Here is a 22,728-nt window from a genome sequence, read left to right on the forward strand (position 1 = left end):
TGCTCGACAAAGCTATGAAATACTGAACTATGGCAACCCTACAATAACATCAAGAAAAACCCCACCATATTTTAAAACACACACAAGTTTAGATTCTTGATTACTATTTTAAAGCTTTATTTTAAGAGAACATAAAAGTGCCTGCAGTTTTGGGTGGGTGGGTGGGAATAATAAGCAGCCCACTGTGATGGTTAGAGTGTGATCAGGGCGCTTTGCACAGCATGTGCCACTGAGGTCAGCCCAGCTTCCTCCGATGGAAGTGCATAGACTGCAGCTTTGCCATACATATAATGGGATTCCAGCAAACGTCAATCAAACTGGACATCCAGCTCTATTGCCACTCTTTTATTGCCTTCCAGGAATTTTTATATATTGGGTTCTTTCTCAAAATACAAGATTCCTCTGTTCTGTAATGTTGAGATCCATATGTGGAAATTTCCCTTTATTTTTCTACATTGTTTATGTTTACAACATTCATTTTATTCCCTTTCCCTCCCATGTTTTCCCAAGTGGCACCACCTCAGTCTGGGTGTGTAATATATAATTATTGTTGGCTGAATATCAATTATCTTCTTTCGTTTATTAAAATATTTCAAATGGACAGCCAAAATACCTTCTGTGGATGCAGGACTTCTCCAGGCCCTCTATTTCCCATCCTCCTCAACAGCCTATCAGCTATTCTCACACTTGTTGTTGGACAACTCCCATCATCCTTAACTACCAGACCCAGTGGTCAGTGATGGGAGTTGTAGTCCAACCAGATGCAAGAGGATAGGTTTGTGGAACCTGCAGTTCTGTGCATACTTAATTTAGAGCAAGCCCCATTGAACACAGTGGGACATAAATTGGAGTATGCATGCATAGGATCACACTTCCTTAGAAACAGGTCCCTCTGAAAGCAATAGGACTTGCTTCCAAAAAACCAAAGGAAGTCCACTGAAAATGATCAGCAGAAAATATTTACATTTTCCAAAAATCAGGTATTTGTTTTTGGGTTTTAAAAACTGCTTTGCAATAGCACTTGTAGCCATGGCAAATTATCTGTATGATAGGTAAAGGTAAAGGACGCCTGGATGGTTGAGTCCAATCAAAGGTGACTATGGGGTGTGGCGCTCATCTCCACTTTCAGGTCGAGGAAGCCGGCATTTGTCCACAGATAGCTTTCCGGGTCATGTGGCCAGCATGACTAAATCGCTTCTGGTGCATGGAACACCATGACAGAAGCCAGAGCACACAGAAATGCCGTTTACTTTCCCGCCGCAGCGGTACCTATTTATCTACTTGCACTGATATACTTTAAAACTGCTAGGTTGGCAGGAACTAGGACAGAGCAAATGGGAGCTCACCCCGTTGTGTGGATTTGAACAGCTGGATGCAAAACTGCACCAAAAATAACCAGCAGAGCGTAGGAAGAGCAACATAATGAATGGATCTGTGTCTGGATTGTACCACTTCAGAAGTACCAGAGGAGATCATTGATGCAAACATTTAAGCAAGAACTCCCTGCCCATGCAGTAGTAGTTTGTTGATAAGGGATCTAACCAGCCTTCTGGCTAGGAATGAGAGAGAATATAAAGCAAGTTCCTCTGAACTTTTACTGTTGCATCAGATGCATTGTGGGAGCTTGCTAAATTGCATTTACTGGAGCCAAAATGCAGAAAACAGAAATCCATGTGAAGAAAAAGGATGTTGAGGGGGCAGGGAGGTGCACCTAATAGCATTGGTTCATGATGTGTGGCCTACCATTTTTCAAACAACACTTCCCCCTCATCCCTGCCTTTCCTCCACACAAAATGATTATTCATTCCCTCCTGACTGATGCAAATGAATGACCCCCAAGTGGACTATTAGTCCTAGGCTAGGTCTGGATTCTTCAGCCTCTGTCTTCCACCCCTTACAGAATGACAATAAAGCAAATGAGAAGCATTTGCACTTGAACTTTAATGATAGTTCTACCCCTCCTCCACCCTGCCCCTCCAAATGTCTGCCAAGAGCTGGGAACCTGCCTCCCCAGCTTCCAAAATCCAGGCTGAGCAGACTCTGAAAAGTTCTCTTTCCAAACACTCCACCCCACTGAGCCTTCTCACTGGTCCCACATGGGATGGGTAGCCAGGCAAAGGGAGCGCAGGAACAGGATACCCAAGGCAACAGCATCGAGAGGAGAGTTCTCTGAGGATCTATCCCACCCTGTCATAAAAGTCCAGTGGGATTCCCGCCAGAACCTTGTTCTTTCCCAGCCTGTGTCCTTAACATGCCTCAAAGCAAATGCTCCCCCAGTTGCCCAGCACGCTTCTTCTGCCTGCCCATGGCAGGGGCTCAGCTGGGCTCAAAAGTCATCATCGTCACATATATCCAGGTAGACGTCAAAGGCCTCGCGGTTGCAATTGCCGTCTGGGGTAAAGACGTATTTGTGGAAAGTGCCATCGACGCAGATAGCTGTAAGAGGAGAAATAGAACTGAGACACTCTGGACACAGCAGGAACGATTATCCAAAGAGAGCTTACAAGGAAGGAAGTTCAAAATTGGGCCTCCCTCCTATGTCCGTGGGTGGCGCTGTGGGTTAAACCACAGAGCCTAGGACTTGCCGATCAGAAGGTCGGCAGTTTGAATCCCCACAACGGGGTGAGCTCCCGTTGCTCGGTCCCAGCTCCTGCCCACCTAGCAGTTCAAAAGCACGTCAAAGTGCAAGTAGATAAATAGGTACCACTCCAGGAAGGTAAACGGCGTTTCCGTGCGCTGCTCTGGTTCTCCAGAAGCGGCTTAGTCATGCTGGCCACATGACCCGGAAGCTGTACGCCGGCTCCCTCGGCCAATAAAGCGAGATGAGAGCCACAACCCCAGAGTCGTCCACAACTGGACCTAATGGTCAGGGGTCCCTTTACCTTTACCTTACCTATGTCTGTGGCCAAGCTGTGGGAGTGTGGGAAGAGATTATAACAATAAACTCCACAACGGGCAATTTGTTGCTGTTCAGTGGCAGCCAAACCACCACCCGAGGCAGGTCTGGCCATGGGGCACAGCCGCAGCTGTTCTGCAGCGAGCTGTCCAGCAGCCGATACAACAGAGTCACCCACAGCCACCCATCAGTGCCACTCACCAATGACCGAGTTGACGTTCTTGGAGGTATTCCTGCCAAAGGCGCAGATGCAGGCAGACTCTGCTGGCACCGTGAAGCTGGCCAGACTCCACTGAGAATCCACGTACTGGCCTATCATGGGCCCGACCTTCCCCACACGGGCCAGCCTGCAAGAGGGGGGAAGGAAGAGGGTCAGAACAGTACAGGCGGCAACGCTTTCCCCTCAAACGTGTCGATCAACTACCTACGCTGAGCGCCGATTTAGGCGGGTATCCTTCAGGGCAAAGATGTGGACGGTCCCTTTGTCACTGGAGGCACAGAGAAATGAAGAGTCGTGGCTGAAGTTAATGCTGTGGAGAGAAGAGAAGGTTAAGGTGATCGGTGAGGACGCCTGATTAAAAATCTCTTCCCCACCACTGCGTCCACGCAATGACGAATTCCCCGAGAAAAGAGCAGGAGAGGTAAAAGTAGAGTCGCCACCACAGAGTGTCTCCCCAAAGCCCCACAAAACTATCTGCCCAATGCTCCTCAATGTTGCTGGACTGCCATGCCCACCTGACCACTGATAATAATAATAATAATAATAATAATAATAATAATAATAATAATAATAATAAAATTCTACCCCGCCCTTCCCAGTTCAAAAACTGGGCTCAGAGCAGCTAACAACAAATTTAAAACACTTGATTGTAAAAGCAGCATAAAATACAGTATAAAAATATGAATAACAATAAAATTCAAAATTCAGAAATCAATTTAGGGGAAATATGCATTAGATAATCCCTAGGCCTAGCTGGCTGAATTAGTCCTACTTGGGCCAGCAAGGAGGCCAGGGGAGAATTAGCTGTGGGGTCTCAGAGCGGGTGATCTTCATAAAAGAGGAGGGGGAGGGAAGGGAAGGGAAATAAAAGATCGGGCTGAATTCAAATTAAAAGCCAGGCGGAATAGCTCTGTCTTACAGGCCTGATGGAAGGAGGTTAAATCCTGAAGGGCCCTAGTCTCATGGGAAAGAGCATTCTACCAGGTTGGAGCCATCACTGAAAAGGCCCTGGCCCTGGTGGAGGGTAGTCTCACTTCCTTAGGGCCCAGGACCTCTAAACTATGGTTATTCAAGGACCTTAAGGTCCTCTGCAGGGCATACCAGGAGAGGCAGTCCCGTAAATACGAGGGCCATGCTGGCGGGGGCTGAGGGGCTTCCAACAACACCTGGGAGGGCCCTACCCCTGAAAAGAACTGTAGCTGTTATTCTTGAAAAATAGCCTTCTGCTCATCTTTGATCGTGAACCACCTGGGACAGTGATCTGCAAGCTGTAATCGGAGGACCAACAGCAACATGCAGTTCTGCTTTCCGGCAGTTCATGAGATCACACCACCACAGGCCTTGCTAGGGCAGCACACATGCTTGGCATCAATGAGTGGGACACCTTTGCAGCAGCGAGGCTTGCTGCCCCAGGTGAAGTGACTACAGCATTGCTCAATGGCTGAGCACCTCTAAACATGTATCTTAGGAGTACTCTGTGGCTGAGGACCCAGTGCATTATTAGAGGTTACCAACCATAACTGCCTCCCAAAGTGTCTAGCAGAGTTTCCCTAGCGGCAGATGACAAGAACTGTAGCCACACTCGAATGCACAATCAATAATTACTTTATGCAAGCATAGTCTCCCACTTGGACTACTGCAACGTGCTCTACGTGGGGCTACCTTTGAAGGTGACCCGGAAACTGCAATTAATCCAGAATGTGGCAGCTAGACTGGTGACTGGGAGTGGCCGCCGAGACCACATAACACTGGTCCTGAGAGATCTGCATTGGCTCCCAGTACGTTTCCGAGCACAATACAAAGTGTATTTAAAGCTGACCTTTAAAGCCCTGAACGGCCTCAGCCCAGTATACCTGAAGGAGCGTCTCCACCCCCATCGTTCAGCCCGGACACGGAGGTCCAGCTCTGAGGGCCTTCTGGCGGTTCCCTCATTGCGAGAAGTGAGGTTACAGGGAACCAGACAGAGGGCCTTCTCGGTAGTGGCGCCCGCCCTGTGGAATGCCCTCCCTTCAGATGTGAAGGAAATAAGCAGCTATCCTATCTTTAAAAGACATCTGAAGGCAGCCCTGTTCAGGGAAGTTTTTAATATTTAATGCTGTATTGTTTTTAACACTCGATTGGGAGCTGCCCAGAGTGGCTGGGGAAACTCAGCCAGATGGGCGGGGGTATAAATAATAACCTGTTGTTATTATTATTATTATTATTATTATTATTATTATTATTATTATTATTATTTGGTTATACAAGCATTTTTAGTTACTACCATCTACAAACTATTTACAGTCCTTCTTCCTTTATTCGGCACGGTATACTTTCAGTCTAGTAATAAACAGTCCTGATACCGCAAACTCATAGTATCAGCAGCACACTTTACCATATATCCAAACTAGCTGTAAGCAGGTAGGTAGCCGTGTCGGTCTGCTGTGTCGGTCTGCCGTAGTCGAAACAAAATAAAAAATTTCCTTCCAGTAGCACCTTAGAGACCAACTAAGTTTGTTATTGGTATGAGCTTTCGTGTGCATGCACACTTCGTCAGATAGCTGTAAGCAAGCGTACTAACAGCGTATGTGTGCTCTCCTCGTGCCTCACATTGCAAACTCAACTTCCTCCTTTTAATTGCATCTCCAGCTGACATCAATTAAGCTTGGAGTGCCACTCCCACACATTGAAGAAACTTCTGGAACGCTTTTTAAAAGTTTCCAGGAACTATTAATCTATTTCGTGAAGAATGTACAGTGGTACCTCTGGTTGCGAACGGGATCCATTCCGGAGCCCCGTTCGCAACATGAGCAGAACGCAACCTGTGTCTGCAGGTTGCGATTCGCCGCTTCTGCACATGTGTGTGATGTCATTTTGCACGTCTGCGCATGCGTGAGCGGCGAAACCCAGAAGTAACCCATTCCGGTACTTCTGGGTCGCCACAGGACGTATCCTAAAAGAACGTAACATGAAGCGGACGTAACAAGAGGTATGACTGTATTCCTAACATGCATGGCTGGGAGTGTGTCGTTTCTCACCAGTACAAGGTAGCTGGATCTGTTCCCCTCCTGAGCTCCACCAGCTTCTCCTTGGTCTGGGTGTCAAAGAGGCGGATGAGGGTCCCTTTCTTAGAGGCAGAGGCCACCACAGTTCCCTGCTGGTTGAGAGAGATGCAGGCAATCTCACTCTGGTGGGCGTTGATCGTGAAGGGGGCAGAGGAGGTCCCAGGCTTGGTGCTGGAAAGATCCTAAGTTGGGGACAAAATAGTTTTTGGTCAAAAGAAGAAGCATGATCTAATATGCAGCCTTGCTTGCTCCAAGTCACGTGACTGAGCAGCCGGAAGGTGGGATTCTAAATGAACTAGTGATTCACATACTAGCACTTGACTGGGAATATCAAGTTTCAGCACAGCCACAGACATGGGAGGCTGGTCCAGACCGAACACCCCCCGCCCCAACCCTATGGTTTGTAAGGACTGATCATGTGCCACATCATGCTTGCATTCTCCCTTCCCCCCTTGACCAGGGAGTGAGGCAATCAGTGCCCTGCATAGATCTTACTCATCCCCGTAAAATAAAGCTGAATACAATGGAAGCCACTATGCAACTTCTGCTAGTGCAGTAAGGTAGAGGGGAGCAGTAGAGGAGCAGGTGGTGCTGTGGTCTAAACCACTGAGCCTCTTGGGCATGCTGATCGGAAGGTCAGCGGTTCGAATCCCATTGATGGAGTGAGCTCCCATTGCTCTGTCCCAGCTTCTACCGACTTAGCAGTTTGAAAGCACACCAGCGCAAGTAGATAAACAGGTACTGCTGCGGTGGGAAGGTAAACGGCTTTTCTGTGCGCTCTGGCTTCTGTCACGGTATTCCGTTGCGCCAGAAGTGGTTTAGTCATGCTGCCTGCATGACCCGGAAAGCTGACTACGAACAAAAGCTGGCTCCCTCAGCCTGAAAGCAAGATGAGCACTACACCCCGTAGTCGCCTTTGACTGGACTTAACCATCCAGGGATCCTTTACCTTTTTTTTTTTAAAGTGCAGTAGAAGTTCTGTGGCATGTGTGGAAGCTGTTCAATTCATCCCATATAATACATATGCAAACTGTTTACCTTGACGCACACACACACAGCTTTTTATGATGCAGGACACAGAATTCTGAATTGTTTCAATACTAGGGATGTGTAACCATGTTCACACTCTGCCTGTGACTGCTTGATAATCCATCTGTGAACATGGTTGCTTAACCAAGCAAAATAAACTATCTATCAATAAAAAACTAGAATCTGCAAATGAGCAAAAACACTCAATAACTGAGCCAGGAAACTGCAGTTCCACCTGCCAGCTTACATCCTACAACATGTCTCTGCAGCGGCAAGGGACTTCCATGTGCTCTTCCTCTCCTGCTCTCTCCAACCCCCTGCAAGCCCTCAAAACCCCTGGGTAGATTTTGGGGTACATGCAGGGTACTGCACCAGAAGAATTACACTGGCAGCTTTGGATACAATCCTTGATGAGTAATGTTAATGCCCTTGACCTTTCCTGTACTACACGGGTATGGGATAAAGCGCCTTTGGTTCTGGATGAGCCAGGTTGGTTTTCTTTTAGTGATTAGAAAGATCCTTGGTACTGCTCAACAGAGGCAGTTCCAAATTGTTAAATGACAGTGATAATAAGCTAGCACTGACTAAGGTTGGGTTTGTTGATAGTTCTCCTGTGCCTACCTTCCCTGCCCTCTCCACTTACCACTAGCTGCAAACTGCCACATTTATGCCCAGGGAAAACCAGGAGCTGCTTCTCCAAGCTGGGGCAGAGATCACAGAGTCCTGAGGTACAAGGGAAAAGCAGACAATAATCAGAGCTGGGCTAGATTCTCATACATAAATAGGACTGCGATGGGGTCTGCTGACATAAGAAGGGGCTGTTCAGGTGAAGTTAGCAGGAGAGAGAGAGAGAGACTGTATGGGGCTCATACCTTTGGGGTTTTCCCGAGTGTCAAACTCAAAGAGCTTGGTGGGGTTATCTGGGAAGGAGTAGACGTAGATTCGATTCCGCAACACAATGATGATCCTGAAATTGGAAAGAGCAAAATAAAAGTATAGAACTAAATGGATTGTAATTTAAACTCTCTCCCTGCATGTGTGCATCTATACATGCATATATATCTGAGAAATGTTCTGCAAAGGATGTAGCTGACTTTGCATTAATGGCAGAGCTGCTCCATTGGCTTTAGAACACATTTTTGAAAAAGGAAAACTTCAGTTCTTTATCACCACGGAGGACTCAGATGAGAACCCATGATCCAAGCTTACATTCCGGCAGATATACGTTCAAAAAATTCTAAATGCCTCTTTCCCTTTCTCAAATTTGGCACATGCAGAATAAATTATGCTTTTGTTCCTAACACAGGCAGAAAAAGGTCCCTTGGGAAAAAAATACACAAACATATAAAGTTCCCAAGACCTGATTGTGGTGAAAATATGAGGCACAGATAGTGCATGGCTATACAGACGTCATCCTCTCATTGCCACATTTACGGTATTAAAAAAACCTGTACACATTCATGTGTTCATTTTACTGTAGTCCTGTTTTTTTATTGCAAGACTTATGTTGGATCCTTCTGTTTTTTTGCTGATGCTTTTGTTTTATTGTCATCGTCATCAAGGCTGTTAAATTGTTAAGTCCACTCACTTCAAACAACAGTCAATCTGCACACAATTAGTTGTGTTGTGTTGATATGGACAGCTCAGTTTTAAGCACATTCCTGGGTGCAAAATCTGGATTTGGAAAATGCCATACACAAGAGTACTAGAAATGAAGATAGTGTGCCTTCATTTATATCCTAATTTTTCCTCTGCTGTGAACATGACTCCATATACCCCATCCCAAATCAGCTCCAGAACCTGGTGAAACAGGATGATTCTTCAACATACTTGTCATGCCTCATGCGAACAGCCAGGGCTGGCTTGGTGAAGGTGAATTCTAGAACCAGCTTCTCTTTGCCCTCCTTCCCTTCACGGGCATCATCCCAGATCAAGACTACAATGGAAACATTGGGGGTGTGAGAGAAGAAAATCATAGAAAACCAACAAGGAGATAACTTCCCCCCTCTTTGGAGGTTATAAGTATTCGGTGATGGAAGTGAAGCAATTATATATCTCCAGAAATCACAACTATGCCAGATGCTAATGTATTTTTCGCTCCATAAGACGCACCCGACCATAAGACGTACCTAGTTTTTAGAGGAAGAAAACAAGAAAGCAACGCAAAGCCTCTTGAGCAAAGAGGCAGGAGCGCTCCCGCTGCGCTCAAGAGGCTTTGCGTGGCTATCCCCGAAGCCAAAAGAGCAAGAGGGATCGGTGCGCAGGGATAGCTGGCTTCTGGGATAGCTGCGCAGCCTCTTCAGGGCAGCAGGATTAAGGCTCCCCACTGCCCTGAAGAGGCTGCGCGCGTTTAAGCCAGAAGCTAGAACAGCGAGAGGAAGTGCTGCGCAGCGCTCCCTCTCGCTGTTCTGGCTTCTGGGATAGCTGCGCAGCCTGCATTCACCACATAAGACACACACACATTTCCCCTTACTTTTTAGGAGGGAAAAAGTGTGTCTTACAGAGCAAAAAATACGGTATGTTCTGACAGCCTCCCTCCCTTCTTTCCCTTGAGATACATACCTGAGATCTCAGAGAATTTGGGGTTGCCACCTCCACCGACAATAGCAAGGAGATTGGATCGGTGTAACATTTCAACCAATCCCACGCTGCCCACCTGTTCATGATCTGGCAGAAGGAAAAAGAGAGAGGGGTACTTTTAGCACACACACCTGTGTGTCGAAGAAACAGGTGCCCCACAATTCCATTTTCAGGCCCCTCCATTTCTTACCAAGGTGGCCTTTCTCCATGAGAGGCTCCACATTATAGATCCGAACCCCAGTCTCCATAGCACAGCAGAAGCAGCCTACAGTGGAAGAAGGAACGGATCAAACATGCCTGGCTATTTCGTATGTATATTTTTATTCTCACAAACCATTTTTAGGGTTTTTAAAATTTTGTTTTTGCAGGGGCTGGAGGGAGGAGCAGCATATAAAATAAACGAAAGGAAATAAACACATGCTGAAAATGTAGCATTTGAAAGTTTAGTCTGAGTCAGGATGAAGCCGTGCAGTCAATGCTAGGGCCCAGACCTAAAACAAATGAAGCTATAAGCCTCCAAGCAGCAACAAAGGACTTTTCTTTCACCCATAAGTAACCACTGCATACTTTCCAATCACTTGGGATTGTGGGAAGAGCTTTGAGGTAGGCTTGAGTCCCAGCACCTCACAATTTAGAAGTTAACCACAATGGAAAGCTTTAGTCAGAGGCACACACTGCCCTCAGATGTTAGGCTAACAGTGTCTCCTCAGGGCCCAAGATCCTTCAGTTCTCCAAAAAGAAAGGCTCAGTTTTGGGGGAGCTCATGACTCCTAATAAAAGTGCAGTGGAGGATCCAAGCTGGAGATCCAGTAGTAGGAGATCACTTACTCTGATCTTGGTTGAAGCGGAGGCTGTTGACCCCACGTTGCTGTGCCATGATGAGCCTGTGGGCGCACCCCTCAATGGGGTCAGGAACACAGGGGGTGCCTGCTCCCACACACTGTTTCCCAACGTGACGGTTGCCATGACAGGGAGAGGAGGAAGTCAGAAACAGAAATCAACACAGAGGAGCAATGCCGAGGACATGAAAAGCAGCTCCAATACTTTCCTGTTACATTTGTTATTCTCATTGTTTCCTGCTCCTCCAGCTTACAAATCTTGTCATCAAGATGTCAAAGAAACAAACAATTACCTGACGTTTAGAAGACATCTGAAGGCAGCCCTGTTTAGGGAAGTTTTTAATGACTTATATTTTAATGTGTTTTTAATCTTTTGTTGGAAGCCGCCTAGAGTGGCTGAAGAAACCCAGCCAGATGGAATTTATTTAATTTATTTATTTATTATTATTATTATTATTACTATTATTATTACGATTATTATTACGATTATTATTATTATCCTGGGACACCCCAGTCTCTGACTCTGGTTACTGCCAGTCTTGTCCCTCCTTATACAATACGTTTTTCTCTTCCTGTTCAGATTCTCTCTACCGCCCATAAAACCCTCCATGACACCCTCCCGTGGCCCCAGATCCCCAATACTGCCTCTCACCGCCTCCAGCTAACCAGCTCTGAGATGGGATCCTTACCAGATTATTCCACTTTCCCCAAGTCTTATTGTACCATAACCTGCACCTGTGGCTTCCTCCGATCCGTTTTCCCACTTGGGAGGTAATTCTCTGTAAATTCCCCTGCAACTGAGGCCCAGGTGAGGGCCTTCACGATGGTGGCTGCTCCCAGAATTTGGAATACCCTCCAACTTTGGAACACCAGGGCTGGTGCCATGCAGTTTTTATTGTAATTATCTGTAAGTTTTCCCATTAGCTCTGCTGCAAGAGGCCAGCTTCTTCAGGCCTCCTCTCCTCTCAACTGTCATCTGGGGGCAGCCATTTCGTCAAGCTGCCTCAAAGGGAGAGGAAAAGATATAGGAATCAGGGTTCATTGCATGAGCTTTGCTGGAGCCCGGCTCCGTCAGGCGCCTCTGAACTATGTCAGCTGCTCAATAGAGGAAGGACAGGCTAGAAATTGGTGCCTGAGTTTTGAGTTTTCTATTTTCCTCTTCCCTCCTTGTCCCTTTTCCCTTGTGTGTGGCATTTTTATTTCTTAATTAGAACGTAAGCCTGTGGGTAGTCTTGCTTTGATTTCATGTAAGCTGCCCTGGGAGCTGTTTTGGCTGATGAGCCAAGGTACAAAGGCTCTAAATAAATAAATGAATATACATTGAAAATGGAATATCTAGACAATTATATATTTAATTGTCTTTAATGATGTTTCCCCCCCCCCCACCATGTTTTTAGCTGTTCTTATTTTATCTGTAAGCCACTTTGAGTCCCTGTCAGGGAAGAAGGTGGGGTGTGCATATATAAAAATACATAGGTGTGTGTGTGTGTGTGTGTGTGTGTGTATATATATATAATTTTATATATATATAAAATTGGTAATAATAAAGTGCCTTCTCTTCCCACCCCCCGCCTCGACCTTACGGGGCACAGCCAGGCCCCCCAACCCCTTTTCCTGCCTCCCCAAATCCTCTCACGCAAACTCCTGGGATCTCAGTTCGGATCCAGGCACGTCCCTTCGACCTCTTCCTGAGCCCAAAGGTGCCCGGAGCGCCCTGCCCTCCTTCCCTCCGGGCGCCCCTTCCTCACCTGAGGCGCCCCTTCTTCCCCTGCCTTGTTTACATGGACGTCGCGCTCCCTCGCAGTCAACACCAGCCGCCCGTCCAGGCTAGCTTTGCTCAGGCCACCGAGAGGAGGCGCAGAGCGGCTCCGTATCACGTGACACGGAGGGGACTCTGAAGCCTCAGCGGTCATATTGGAAACTGGAAGAAAGGCCGCGGGGAGGGGGGAACCTTCGGAGCCGTATCGCCATAGGGCGGCCATTTTTGAAACTGGAAGGAAGGCGAGCGGGGAGACTTCGGAGCGGCCATTTTTAAAACTGGCAACTCCGAGCCCTTCGGCGTTGCCGAAGTTTGAAGCTTAAGAGGCAAAAGAGGAGATACATAACCTCCGCTTCAACACTGCTGCTCTGACAGCAGGTTCGTAGTCTGCTAGTGGCTAGGTGATTCCTTTTTTTTTTTAATTATATTTTATTGATTTTCCATACCTTCATACCACATTACAACTTCTATTAAATTTTCCATTTTTGACTTCCTTCGGCCTCTCTGCCAATCATCCGAATTCTAACTTCTTTAATTACACATTTCCAAATTTTGCTATTGCCTTTATGTCTACCCCCCACTTCTATTTTGCCTTTTTACAGTATTTCTTGTGTTATTACAGAGCTTCTTTAAATGCCACTAGCGTTATTCCATTATCACTTATAGATTCCCAGTATTCAACTAATTTTCCCCAGTCCTCGATGAACTTTTGATCTCGTAGATATCTGATCTTCCCAGTCAATTTATCAAGTTCTGCATAGTCCATCAGCTTCATTCTCCACTCCTCCAACATTAGTATTTGTTCTTGTTTCCATTTCTGGGCCAGTAATATTCTTGCCGCTGTTACTGCAAATAGGAAAAGTTTATGATCCTTTCTATTTATTTTGTTACCAACAATTCCTAAGAGAAAGGCCTCTGGTTTCTTAACAAATGTATATTTCAACATTTTTTTCAGTTCATTATATATCAACTCCCAGAAGCTTTTCACTTTCTTACATTCCCACCACATATGATAAAATGTACCATCTTTTTCTTTACATTTCCAACACTTCTTACATGTTTTGTACATTTTTGCAAGTTTTACTGGTGTAATATACCATCTATATATCATTTCATAACATTTTCCTTTAATGCAGTACATGCAGTAAATTTAATACTTTCATTCCATAGTTTTATCCAGTCATTAAATTGTATATTATAACCAATATCTCTGGCCCATTTTATCATGACTGATTTAACTTCTTCATCCTTTGTATGCCATTCCAACAATATCTTATACATTTTGGATAGGATTTTATATTCATTATTTATTATTTCTATTTGAAATTTAGAATCTTTCTCTGCATATCCATATTCTTTAAAATCTTTTTTTAACATTTCATTTATTTGAAAATAATGCAACCAGTCATATACCGACTCTTTCACTTCTTCATAAGGTTTCATTTTCCATTTCCCCCCTTCTTTAACAATCAAATTTCCATATGTAATCCAATTCTTTCTCATATTAATTTTTTTAACACTCATAACCTCTAAAGGAGACAACCAGTGTGGAGTTTTTACTTCAAGTAGGTTTTTATACCTGTCCCATATTTCTATCAGCAATCTTCGGAAAATGTGGTTCTCAAAGCCTTTATGGATTTTCTTCTTTTCAGCCCACAGATACGCGTGCCATCCAAATCTGTTATCAAATCCTTCTAAGTCTAACAACTCTGTATTTTCTAATTTTATCCATTCCTTTAACCAACAAAGACATGAGGCTTCATAGTACAATTTCAAGTCTGGCAGGGCGAAGCCTCCTCTTTCTTTCGCATCAGTTAGTAACTTAAACTGAATTCTTGGCTTCTTACCCTGCCAGATATACCTTGGAATCACTCTTTGCCTTTCTTTGAAAACCCCAGTCCCCTTGATTATTGGAATCATTTGATATAGAAATAATAACTTTGGTAGCAGTGGCTAGGTGATTCCTAAAGCAGACACAGTATTTTAGAATCATAAGGTTGGAAGTGCCAACGATGGTCATCTAGTCCAACCCCCTGCAATGCCCAGTGTGGGGCTCAAACCCACGACCCTCAGATTAAGCTTCTCATGCTGTACTTGACTTGAGCTATCCCAGGACAAGTAATGAGGAGAAAGCCCCATTGCACTGTGCAATGGAGTGGATATGGTCCCAGTTAAGTTTCATGTAGAATTAAGCCTGGCAGAGGAAGAGATGGGGAGGAATTGTGCCTGCAGGCGAGAGATTTTCCCCCCACAGACATGGTGTAGCACTGATGAAGGCTTTAAGGGCACTGTGGTGGCCCCGTTCTCTCTCAGCACCACACTGATTACCTAGTAAAGAGATACCACAGATTAAAATCTGGTCTGGAAACACCCTAAAAGGCTACAACCCACTGTCAAATTACAGGGTGCTAAAGGTCGGTATAGTTAAAGCTATGGTTTTCCCAGTAGTGACGTATGGAAGTGAAAGCTGGACCATAAAGAAGGCTGATCGCCGAAGAATGGATGCTTTTGAATTCTGGTGCTGGAGGAGACTCTTGAGAGTCCCATGGACTGCAAGAAGATCCAACCTATCCATTCTTAAGGAAATCAGCCTTGAGTGCTCGCTGGAAGGACAGATCCTGAAGCTGAGGCTGAGAAGAGAAGACTCCCTGGAAAAGACCCTGATGTTGGGAAAGATTGAGGGTGCAAGGAGAAGGAGACGACAGGACAAGATGGTTGGACAGTGTCCTCAAAGCTACCAGCATGAGTTTGACCAAACTGCGGGAGGCAGTGGAAGACAGGAGTGCCTGGTGTGCTCTGGTCCATGGGGTCATGAAGAGTCGGACACGACTAAACAACAACAACATCAAGGCAATCTGCCTAAGGAACCAAGGGTCACAATGGCAGAGAGACAGTTGCACCTGTCCTCAGAATCATACTACCAACCACACAAAGAGAAGGAAAAATATGAGGTTTATGAAGGAAAGCTTCGCTTCTGCATATGATGCTGCGCAAACCGTTCTAAGCTGAAACATTCCTAGAATGTTCAGTTCACACTGAGTTTGTACCTGACTTGTTCTTAATGCATAGTTGACCACATCTACGGATGAATGCTATATCAATCACTAGTAAAAGTTTAATAAGGAGGTTTTCACGCCTGTCCAGTTCTGTGCTCCCTTTCCCAGTCTTTAATCTATTGGTGATTAATGCAACCTTTGCTTTGTACTTGTGTTAACCAATCAGCAATAAGCACATATGTGGCAATGCTGTAATATTCAATAAAAGAGGCTTCTTGAGACTTGCTCAGGAGATGCCTCCCAGACGACACTCGCTACCTGTCTGTCGTTATTTCAACCCAACATCTGGTGACCCCGACGTGCCAGATCCCTTACGCAGCCAAGCCCCTGTACTTCACTCGACTGGAAAAGTCTCAGCGCGCTACTTCGTGAGTATGGGGGGGGGGGAACTGACTAGGTTCCAGCAGGAGCATGCCAAGGAGTTGCTCCATCTCGTTAGACAGCGGGTGGCGGGTGTTCATCTTTCTTTGAAAGAAATTGAACAATTGTTATGTGAGATTGCTTGCCAATGTCCCTGGTATCCAGAATCGGGGTCTTTAGGGTCAGAGGCTTGGCAAAAGATCGGAAAAACCCTCTTTGCAGAACCGAGGGCTCCGATTCATTGTCTGCTCACTTGGCAGAAATGTGCAGACGCCGTCGCTAGATTAGGACCTCAGGCATCTCAGCCCCCGACGGCACCTGCTCTTTTGTCAGTTGCAGACAATCCTCCACCTTACCCCAATATTTTACCTCCATCGCAACCTTGCCAGCCCCTCCCTACGCCTCAGCCCACATCCACCCCTCCATCCCTCCTTCGCCTGCCCCAGCCCCTGCGTGCTCTCCTGCAGGAGCTGTGCGCGCCGCGCTTTCTTTAGCTAGGCAGAAAGGGCTCCTGTCCTTAGAGGAAGAGTCTGAATGGGTTGGGGAAATGCCATCTGCTTTCCCTATCTCCTATACCAACCCAGGCACTGCGCAACAACAGATAATGTACGAGGCGCTTCCTTATTCTATTCTGAGAGAATTAAGGAAAGCCATTACTGATTCTGGCCTCAAATCTTCTTATGTGCTGGGGATGCTGGAGGGGATAGCAAGCGGTTACACAATGCTACCCCAAGATTGGAAGGATTTGATGTGCATGCTTTTATCTCCTGCTCAGTATGTAGTTTTTGAAAGCGAATTTAAGCATAGCGCAGCAGCTCTGGCTGATCCACAGCACTCAGCCGCTCAACTCTTTGGTGCTGGTCTGTATGATACTATACCAGCACAGGCGCAATTAACACCTTTGCATTTTAGTCACACCGCAACCTGCGTGCAACGCGCCTTTCGGAAAGTCCCTGTCTCAGGGCAACCACTGAGCTCCTTTGTTAATATTAAGCAACAGCATTCGGAGCCTTACCATCAATTTATAGATAGATTGAAAGAATCAATCGCCAGGCAGATAGATGACCCTACAGCTCAAAATGAATTGATGAAAAAATTGGCTTTTGAAAATGCTAACACCGACTGCAAGAAGGCATTGCAGTCAGTTGTACATCGCCCCAAATATGACCTGGCCGATATGATTCAAACCTGTGCCGATGTAGGAAACCAGAGCCATGCAATGTCTTTGCTTGCCGGTGCCATCCAAGCTGGCAATAAGCCAACAGGCAACTGCTTCAACTGCAAGCGCCCAGGTCATTTTGCTAAACAATGCAGAGCCCCTGGCGGATAATACCCCCATCTTCATCAAAAAAAGAAAAGTGGGAAATGGAGATTTGCTTCTGTGTCTCATTTCCTGCCTTAATATAAATTCCATGATAGTGTTCATTTTCAGTGTTTTGTTTTTGCCCCTCTCTGCTTCCGCTCCTAATAGCGGTGATTCCACACCAATTAATGTGTGGGAATCTTTTGCAAAAACCCTCAATGTTTCATCCTTTTGCCTAACTCAGCAGGTATCAATAGGTGAAATCCTTGGCTCCTGCCTCATCCCTGTTTGCCATGACCCTCTCAATTTGCAAAATGATACCTGGTTTTATTCATCCCTACCCCAAAATGATTCTCTCCGCACCCTTGGTTATTTCGGTTACCATAACTGGGGTAACCAAGTTTGCCGACGCCCATCTCTGGCCATTGATTTGTTGACCCCATACGTGGCCTCTTTTAATATCACTTGCGCCCGTATGATCAATTGCACAAAAACCAACTGTGTGAAAATGGGCAAGGATAATTTTAACTGCTCTGATTATGTAAATATTTCCTATGTATATAAATATACAGAGCTGCCTGAAGGCTGGTTCTGGTCGTGTCCAGGCTACACATTCAATTATATTCCAGCGAACATTAGCCATGGCACACCTTGCTGCTTAAGCCGTTTGTCTATCATTTTACCCAAGAAGCATCATTTATCCCGCTCTCGATATCGACGCTCTGTGGAATTGACTAATGATTGTGATGATTCTGTTTCTCTCCCTAGCAGATCTGAATATATTTCTCTAGTGTCTCTCTCTTAGGAGTCCCTGGATTGGCTGTACGGAATAGCAGGAATATTAACTCTTTAGCTTGCTCTGCAGCAAAAGCTCTGAACTTTACCTCACAAGCTCTTCACCTTTTGAATAAAGAACAGAGTGAATTGCATCACGGACTCTTACAGAATCGCGCTGCAATAGATTATTTGCTGATGCTTCATCATTATGGTTGTGAACAAATGGATGGCATTTGCTGTTTCAATATTATTGACAATTCTAAAGCTATTCAAACGCAAATTTCTCATTTGCAAAATCTCACACATCACATCAAACAGGACATTGGACTTTCTGGCCTCTGGGATTCGTTTACCCAGTGGCTCACTGGCTGGTTGCCAAATATGAATTGGCTTCGCAATCTTTTTCAATATGTTATTGTCAGGGAATCAGGAGCAGGAGCACTGGGGAGAGAGGATTGGGAGAGCGAAGGGGAAGAATCCGAGGGCAGCGTAGGGGAGTATGACAGTGGCCCGAGAGATTCCATGAGCTTCTCCAGCGAATCAGAAGATTCCCAGAAGGGGGCGCCGATGGTCAGGGCAAGGGGGGTCCCAGGGGGGACGCACCAGAAACAAGGAGCCAGAGGGGAACCCCAAAGCAGCAGTGGAGGATCGGGACCAGTTTCCCACCAGAGCGTAGTGGGGGGGAAGAGTCACATGTGTCAGGGGCAGTGTCTCCTCCAGAGAGGGAGTCAGGGCTGACCACGCCTCCAACGGAGGGGAGGTCAGTTGCAGCTAGCCCCCCCGAAGGGGGAAGCAGTGACAGCAGCAGTGGAACGGTCAGGAGGAAAGCTGCTGGCTGGGCGCGCGCGCCAAGTTCAAATGTGCAGGCGCGCAGAACAGCAGGAGACCCGGATGGGGAACCAGCTCCTAAAGCCCGCCGGAGGGAGGGAGAAGGTTCAGGGGAATCAGCGGGAGAAGAGGCTAGAAAGGGCGGAACCCCGGCGGGCAGGCGGACCCAGAGGAGGAAGGAGCAGCGGAGAAGGTGGAGCAAGGCTAGAATCTTAAATTGGTGTCAAGGGGGAGGAGACTCAGACGGAGCATCAGCGGTCTGACACTTTAGACGTGGGGCTGCGCGCTGCGGCTGTGGAAGTGAAACTGAACTTCAATAAAGACTTTTATACTTAACAACGAAGCAGCGTTGGTCCTTTGTGAGCTGGGACCTAGGGTAGCTCTGACAGTATGCTCCGTCTCCCATAAAAACCTCGCAGCGTGAGTTGGTGCAGCGAGGGGCAAGACTTGGTGTTTTGCGAGCTCACGAAGATAGGCAAAGATGACTACAGAGAGCCAGGTGAAAGAACTGCAAGAAGCAGTGACGACGCTTTACGCAGAAGTAGCAGCATCCAGGAAAAGAGAAGAAGAAGCAGTAGCGCTCTGCCGGGATCTGCAGGCCAGGTGGGACCGTTGGGGGAAAGAGGGGCTGCCAGGACCCAAACCAGAGGGAGTTGGCCTCGGGAAGAGGGGGGGCAGCCTAGTAGCCCACTTCAATGGGAACCTGCAGCAATACCCTAACTTCAGAGCTGACGTGGTTTACGCGCTCAATTTGCTTCGGAAGGACTTTAGAGATGAGGAAGAGAAAGTGGGCTTCATAATCACTCATTTGCATGGGGAAGCAAAAGCGTGGCTGCGGAATTTGTGGCGCGAAGAAGACCCCGCCCTCAAAGATTCCGATGCATTTATCAAAGCTATGGACGCTTGCTTTAAATCTACGGTAGATGTAGATGTTGCTCGGAGGGAAATGCATGGACTACAGCAAGGGAAAGCGACGGTGAGGCAATATCACTCACGCTTTTTTGCCTTACTGAACGTGCTGGGCTGGGAGAAGGACACTAATGCTGTCAGAGACCTGTTCTGGGAGGGGCTAAGTGGAGAGGTGAAAGAGGAGGGGCAAGAGGATGAAACGCAGTTACACCTAGGCATGGTGCAAGCGGTACCCAACAAGTACAAGGAGTTTTTGGAGGTCTTCTGCAAGAGGGAAGCGGATAACCTGCCTCCCCACAGGCCTTACGACTGCAAGATTGACCTCCTGCCGGGAGCGACGCTGCCGACTGGGAAACTGTATTCCATGTCTGAAGACGAACTGCAAGAACTCAGGGAGTTCATAGATCACAACTTGAAGCGGGGGTTCATCCAAGAATCTAAAGCAGTGGGGGGCAGTCCCGTGTTTTTCGTGAAGAAGAAGGACACGCCCCAACGCAGGCTCATAGTTGATTATAGGATCATAAATTCCAAAACAAAGCCCGCAGCATTCCCCATGCCCAAGATCGATGACCTGCTCGCGACGGTGAGGAAGGGACGGATCTTCACCAAGTTGGATCTACGAGGGGCGTACAACCTTATACGCATGCGGGAGGGCGATGAGTGGAAGACAGCCATGTTTACACCTTTAGGCACCTATGAATATCGCGTAATGCCTTTTGGTCTGCAAAATGGCTCCCATACCTTCCAAGCTTTCATGCATCACGTGTTAGCGGGACTCCTCTACAAGAAGTGCGTTTGCTTCCTGGACGACATCCTGGTCTTCTCGGAATCGCAGGAGGCTCACGAGAGGGACGTCAAGGAGGTCCTGCAGAGGCTACGGGAGCACAGACTTTACGCCAAATTAGAGAAGTGCCAGTTCGACATGACGGAGGTGGATTTCCTGGGCTACAAGCTGTCCGACAAGGGACTCGCCATGGACAGCACCAAGGTCCGCGCGGTGTTGGACTGGAAGAGCCCGCGCAATCGGAAGGAGGTCCAGAAGTTCGTCGGCTTCGCCAACTTTTATCGCAAGTTCATCAAAGGGTTCGCGAAGGAGACGGCGGCCATCACGGACACCCTCAGCTCCAAGAAGAAGAAGTTCACCTGGACGGACCAGGCGGAGCAGTCCTTTCGGAGACTCAAGCGTCTCTTCGCGTCCGAAGAACAGCTGCTACATGTAAACCCCAGCAGACCAATGAGGGTTGAGACGGACGCCTCGGACAGAGCGGTGGGGGCCGTCCTGTTGCAGCAAGATCCGCAAGGGGAATGGAGGCCGTGCGCTTTCTACTCCAGGAAACTCAGCAAGGCGGAACAGAACTACACCATCTGGGACAGGGAGTTGCTGGCCATTCATGCAGCTTTCAAGGCGTGGCGGCACTTCCTCGTTGGAGCCAGGCACACAGTGCAAGTCCGCACGGATCATAAGAACCTGGAGTACTGGCGCACGGCGCGGTTCCTGAACCAGAGACACATTCGCTGGGCGGAGTTCTTTGCGGATTTCGATTTCCGGATAGAATACATCCCGGGAGACAACAACGTCATGGCGGATGCACTATCCAGGAAGCCGCAGTATCTCGAGGAAGCGGCGCCGGTGGCGGCCAAGCACATTTTCGCACCGAAAGCGTGGGCATGCGCTTCAGCTGCCGTGGACCTGGACGCGGTGCGTCGAGCGCTGCAGACGGATTCGTTCGCACAATCCAAGATGGAGGAGGTGCGAAAAGGCACAGCGAAGGACGACGAGTTCCAGATACGAGACGGACTGCTCATCCGCAGAGGGGCTCTCTACGTGCCCGGAGACGACCTCCACGCGAAAGTCTTGCAGCAGCTACACGACGCGCCCAGCGCTGGGCACTTCGGCAAGGACAAGACGGCGGAATTAGTAACCAGAGACTTTTGGTGGCCCAAGGTGAGGGGAGAAGTCGCGGATTACGTCTCCAGGTGTTACACCTGCCAAAGGGCCAAGCCAGTACACAGGAAGCCGGCGGGTCTACTAGAACCCCTACAGACGCCGCTCGAACCGTGGGAGAAAGTGGCCCTGGACTTTGTCACAGATCTGCCCAGCTCGCGAGGCAAAACAGCGGTGCTCGTGGTCGTAGACATGTTCACCAAGATGGCGCACTTTATTCCGTGCGCGAAGGTGGCCACAGCGGAACAGACCGCCAAGCTGTTCATAGACCACGTGTTCAAAGCTCACGGCTTGCCGCGGTCCATCCTGTCCGACCGGGGTCGCCAATTCGTCTCGAGCGTCTGGCAGAAGCTGCTGGGCATCCTGAACGTCAAGATCAACTTAGCGTCGGCACGACACCCGCAGACCAACGGACAAGCGGAAAGGGTCAACGCCATCATGCAGCAGTACCTGCGATGCTACGCCAATCAACAACCCTCGACCTGGGTGGACTACCTACCGCTGGCCGAGTTTGCCTACAACAACACGAAGCACGGGTCTACAGGAGTGACACCGTTCTTCGCCAATAATGGGCGGCATCCCAGAACTTTCCCGGGGTTAGAGACAAAGGGGGAGGGGGAGCCAAGGGGAGCAGAGCACTTAGCAGCAGAGTTACAGGAGGTCCACGAGCAACTCCGAAGGCAATTGGAACTGGCGAAACACGCCTACAAAGTGCAGGCAGACAAGCACAGGAGGGTCGGGGAGGACATCCAGGTGGGGGACTGGGTCTGGTTAGCAGCCCAGGCAGTGCCGGCCAGGACGCTAGCTAAGAGGAAGCTCAAGCACAAGCAGCTGGGACCTTACCAGGTCGCGGCGCAAATCAATCCAGTGGCCTTCCGGTTGACACTCCCGGAGGGCTCCAGAATGCACCCAGTCTTTCATAGGTCAGTGCTCACACCCTACAGGGAACCCCACAGGTTTCAGGCGACAGGGAACGCGCCAGACCCACTTAACGAATCTCCGAAGAGGGAGGGGTCACGGAGGGCGAGGCCACTCAACGAGGTCACGGAGATTTTGGACTCGAGGTGGGGGGAAGAGGGGGTGGAATACCTCCTCGCCAGGGAAGGTACCCCAGCCAGCGCTAACAGGTGGGTACCGTGCTATGCCGTGGAGGAGCACTATCTTAAAGACGAGTTCCATGCAC

The 22,728-nt window shown here is 47.9% G+C and overlaps 1 protein-coding gene across 1 annotated transcript; it reads right to left on the reverse strand.

Moving 5' to 3' along the window:
* Nucleotides 1-1,921: 1,921 nt before the first annotated feature.
* WDR45 (WD repeat domain 45) lies at nt 1,922-12,493 on the reverse strand. Its single transcript, XM_083593632.1, has 11 exons — nt 12,357-12,493; nt 10,598-10,709; nt 9,960-10,034; nt 9,752-9,856; nt 9,020-9,125; nt 8,062-8,156; nt 7,833-7,912; nt 6,134-6,342; nt 3,325-3,426; nt 3,098-3,243; nt 1,922-2,436 (listed from the first exon to the last, which is right to left on the reverse strand). The coding sequence occupies exons 2-11, from the start codon at nt 10,644-10,646 to the stop codon at nt 2,327-2,329; spliced, it is 1,077 nt and encodes a 358-aa protein (XP_083449758.1). The 5' UTR covers nt 10,647-10,709; nt 12,357-12,493; the 3' UTR covers nt 1,922-2,326.
* Nucleotides 12,494-22,728: the final 10,235 nt, after the last annotated feature.

This window comes from Podarcis filfolensis (assembly GCF_964270895.1).
Source record: "Podarcis filfolensis genome assembly, chromosome: 17".
Taxonomy (NCBI): Eukaryota; Metazoa; Chordata; class Lepidosauria; order Squamata; family Lacertidae; genus Podarcis; species Podarcis filfolensis.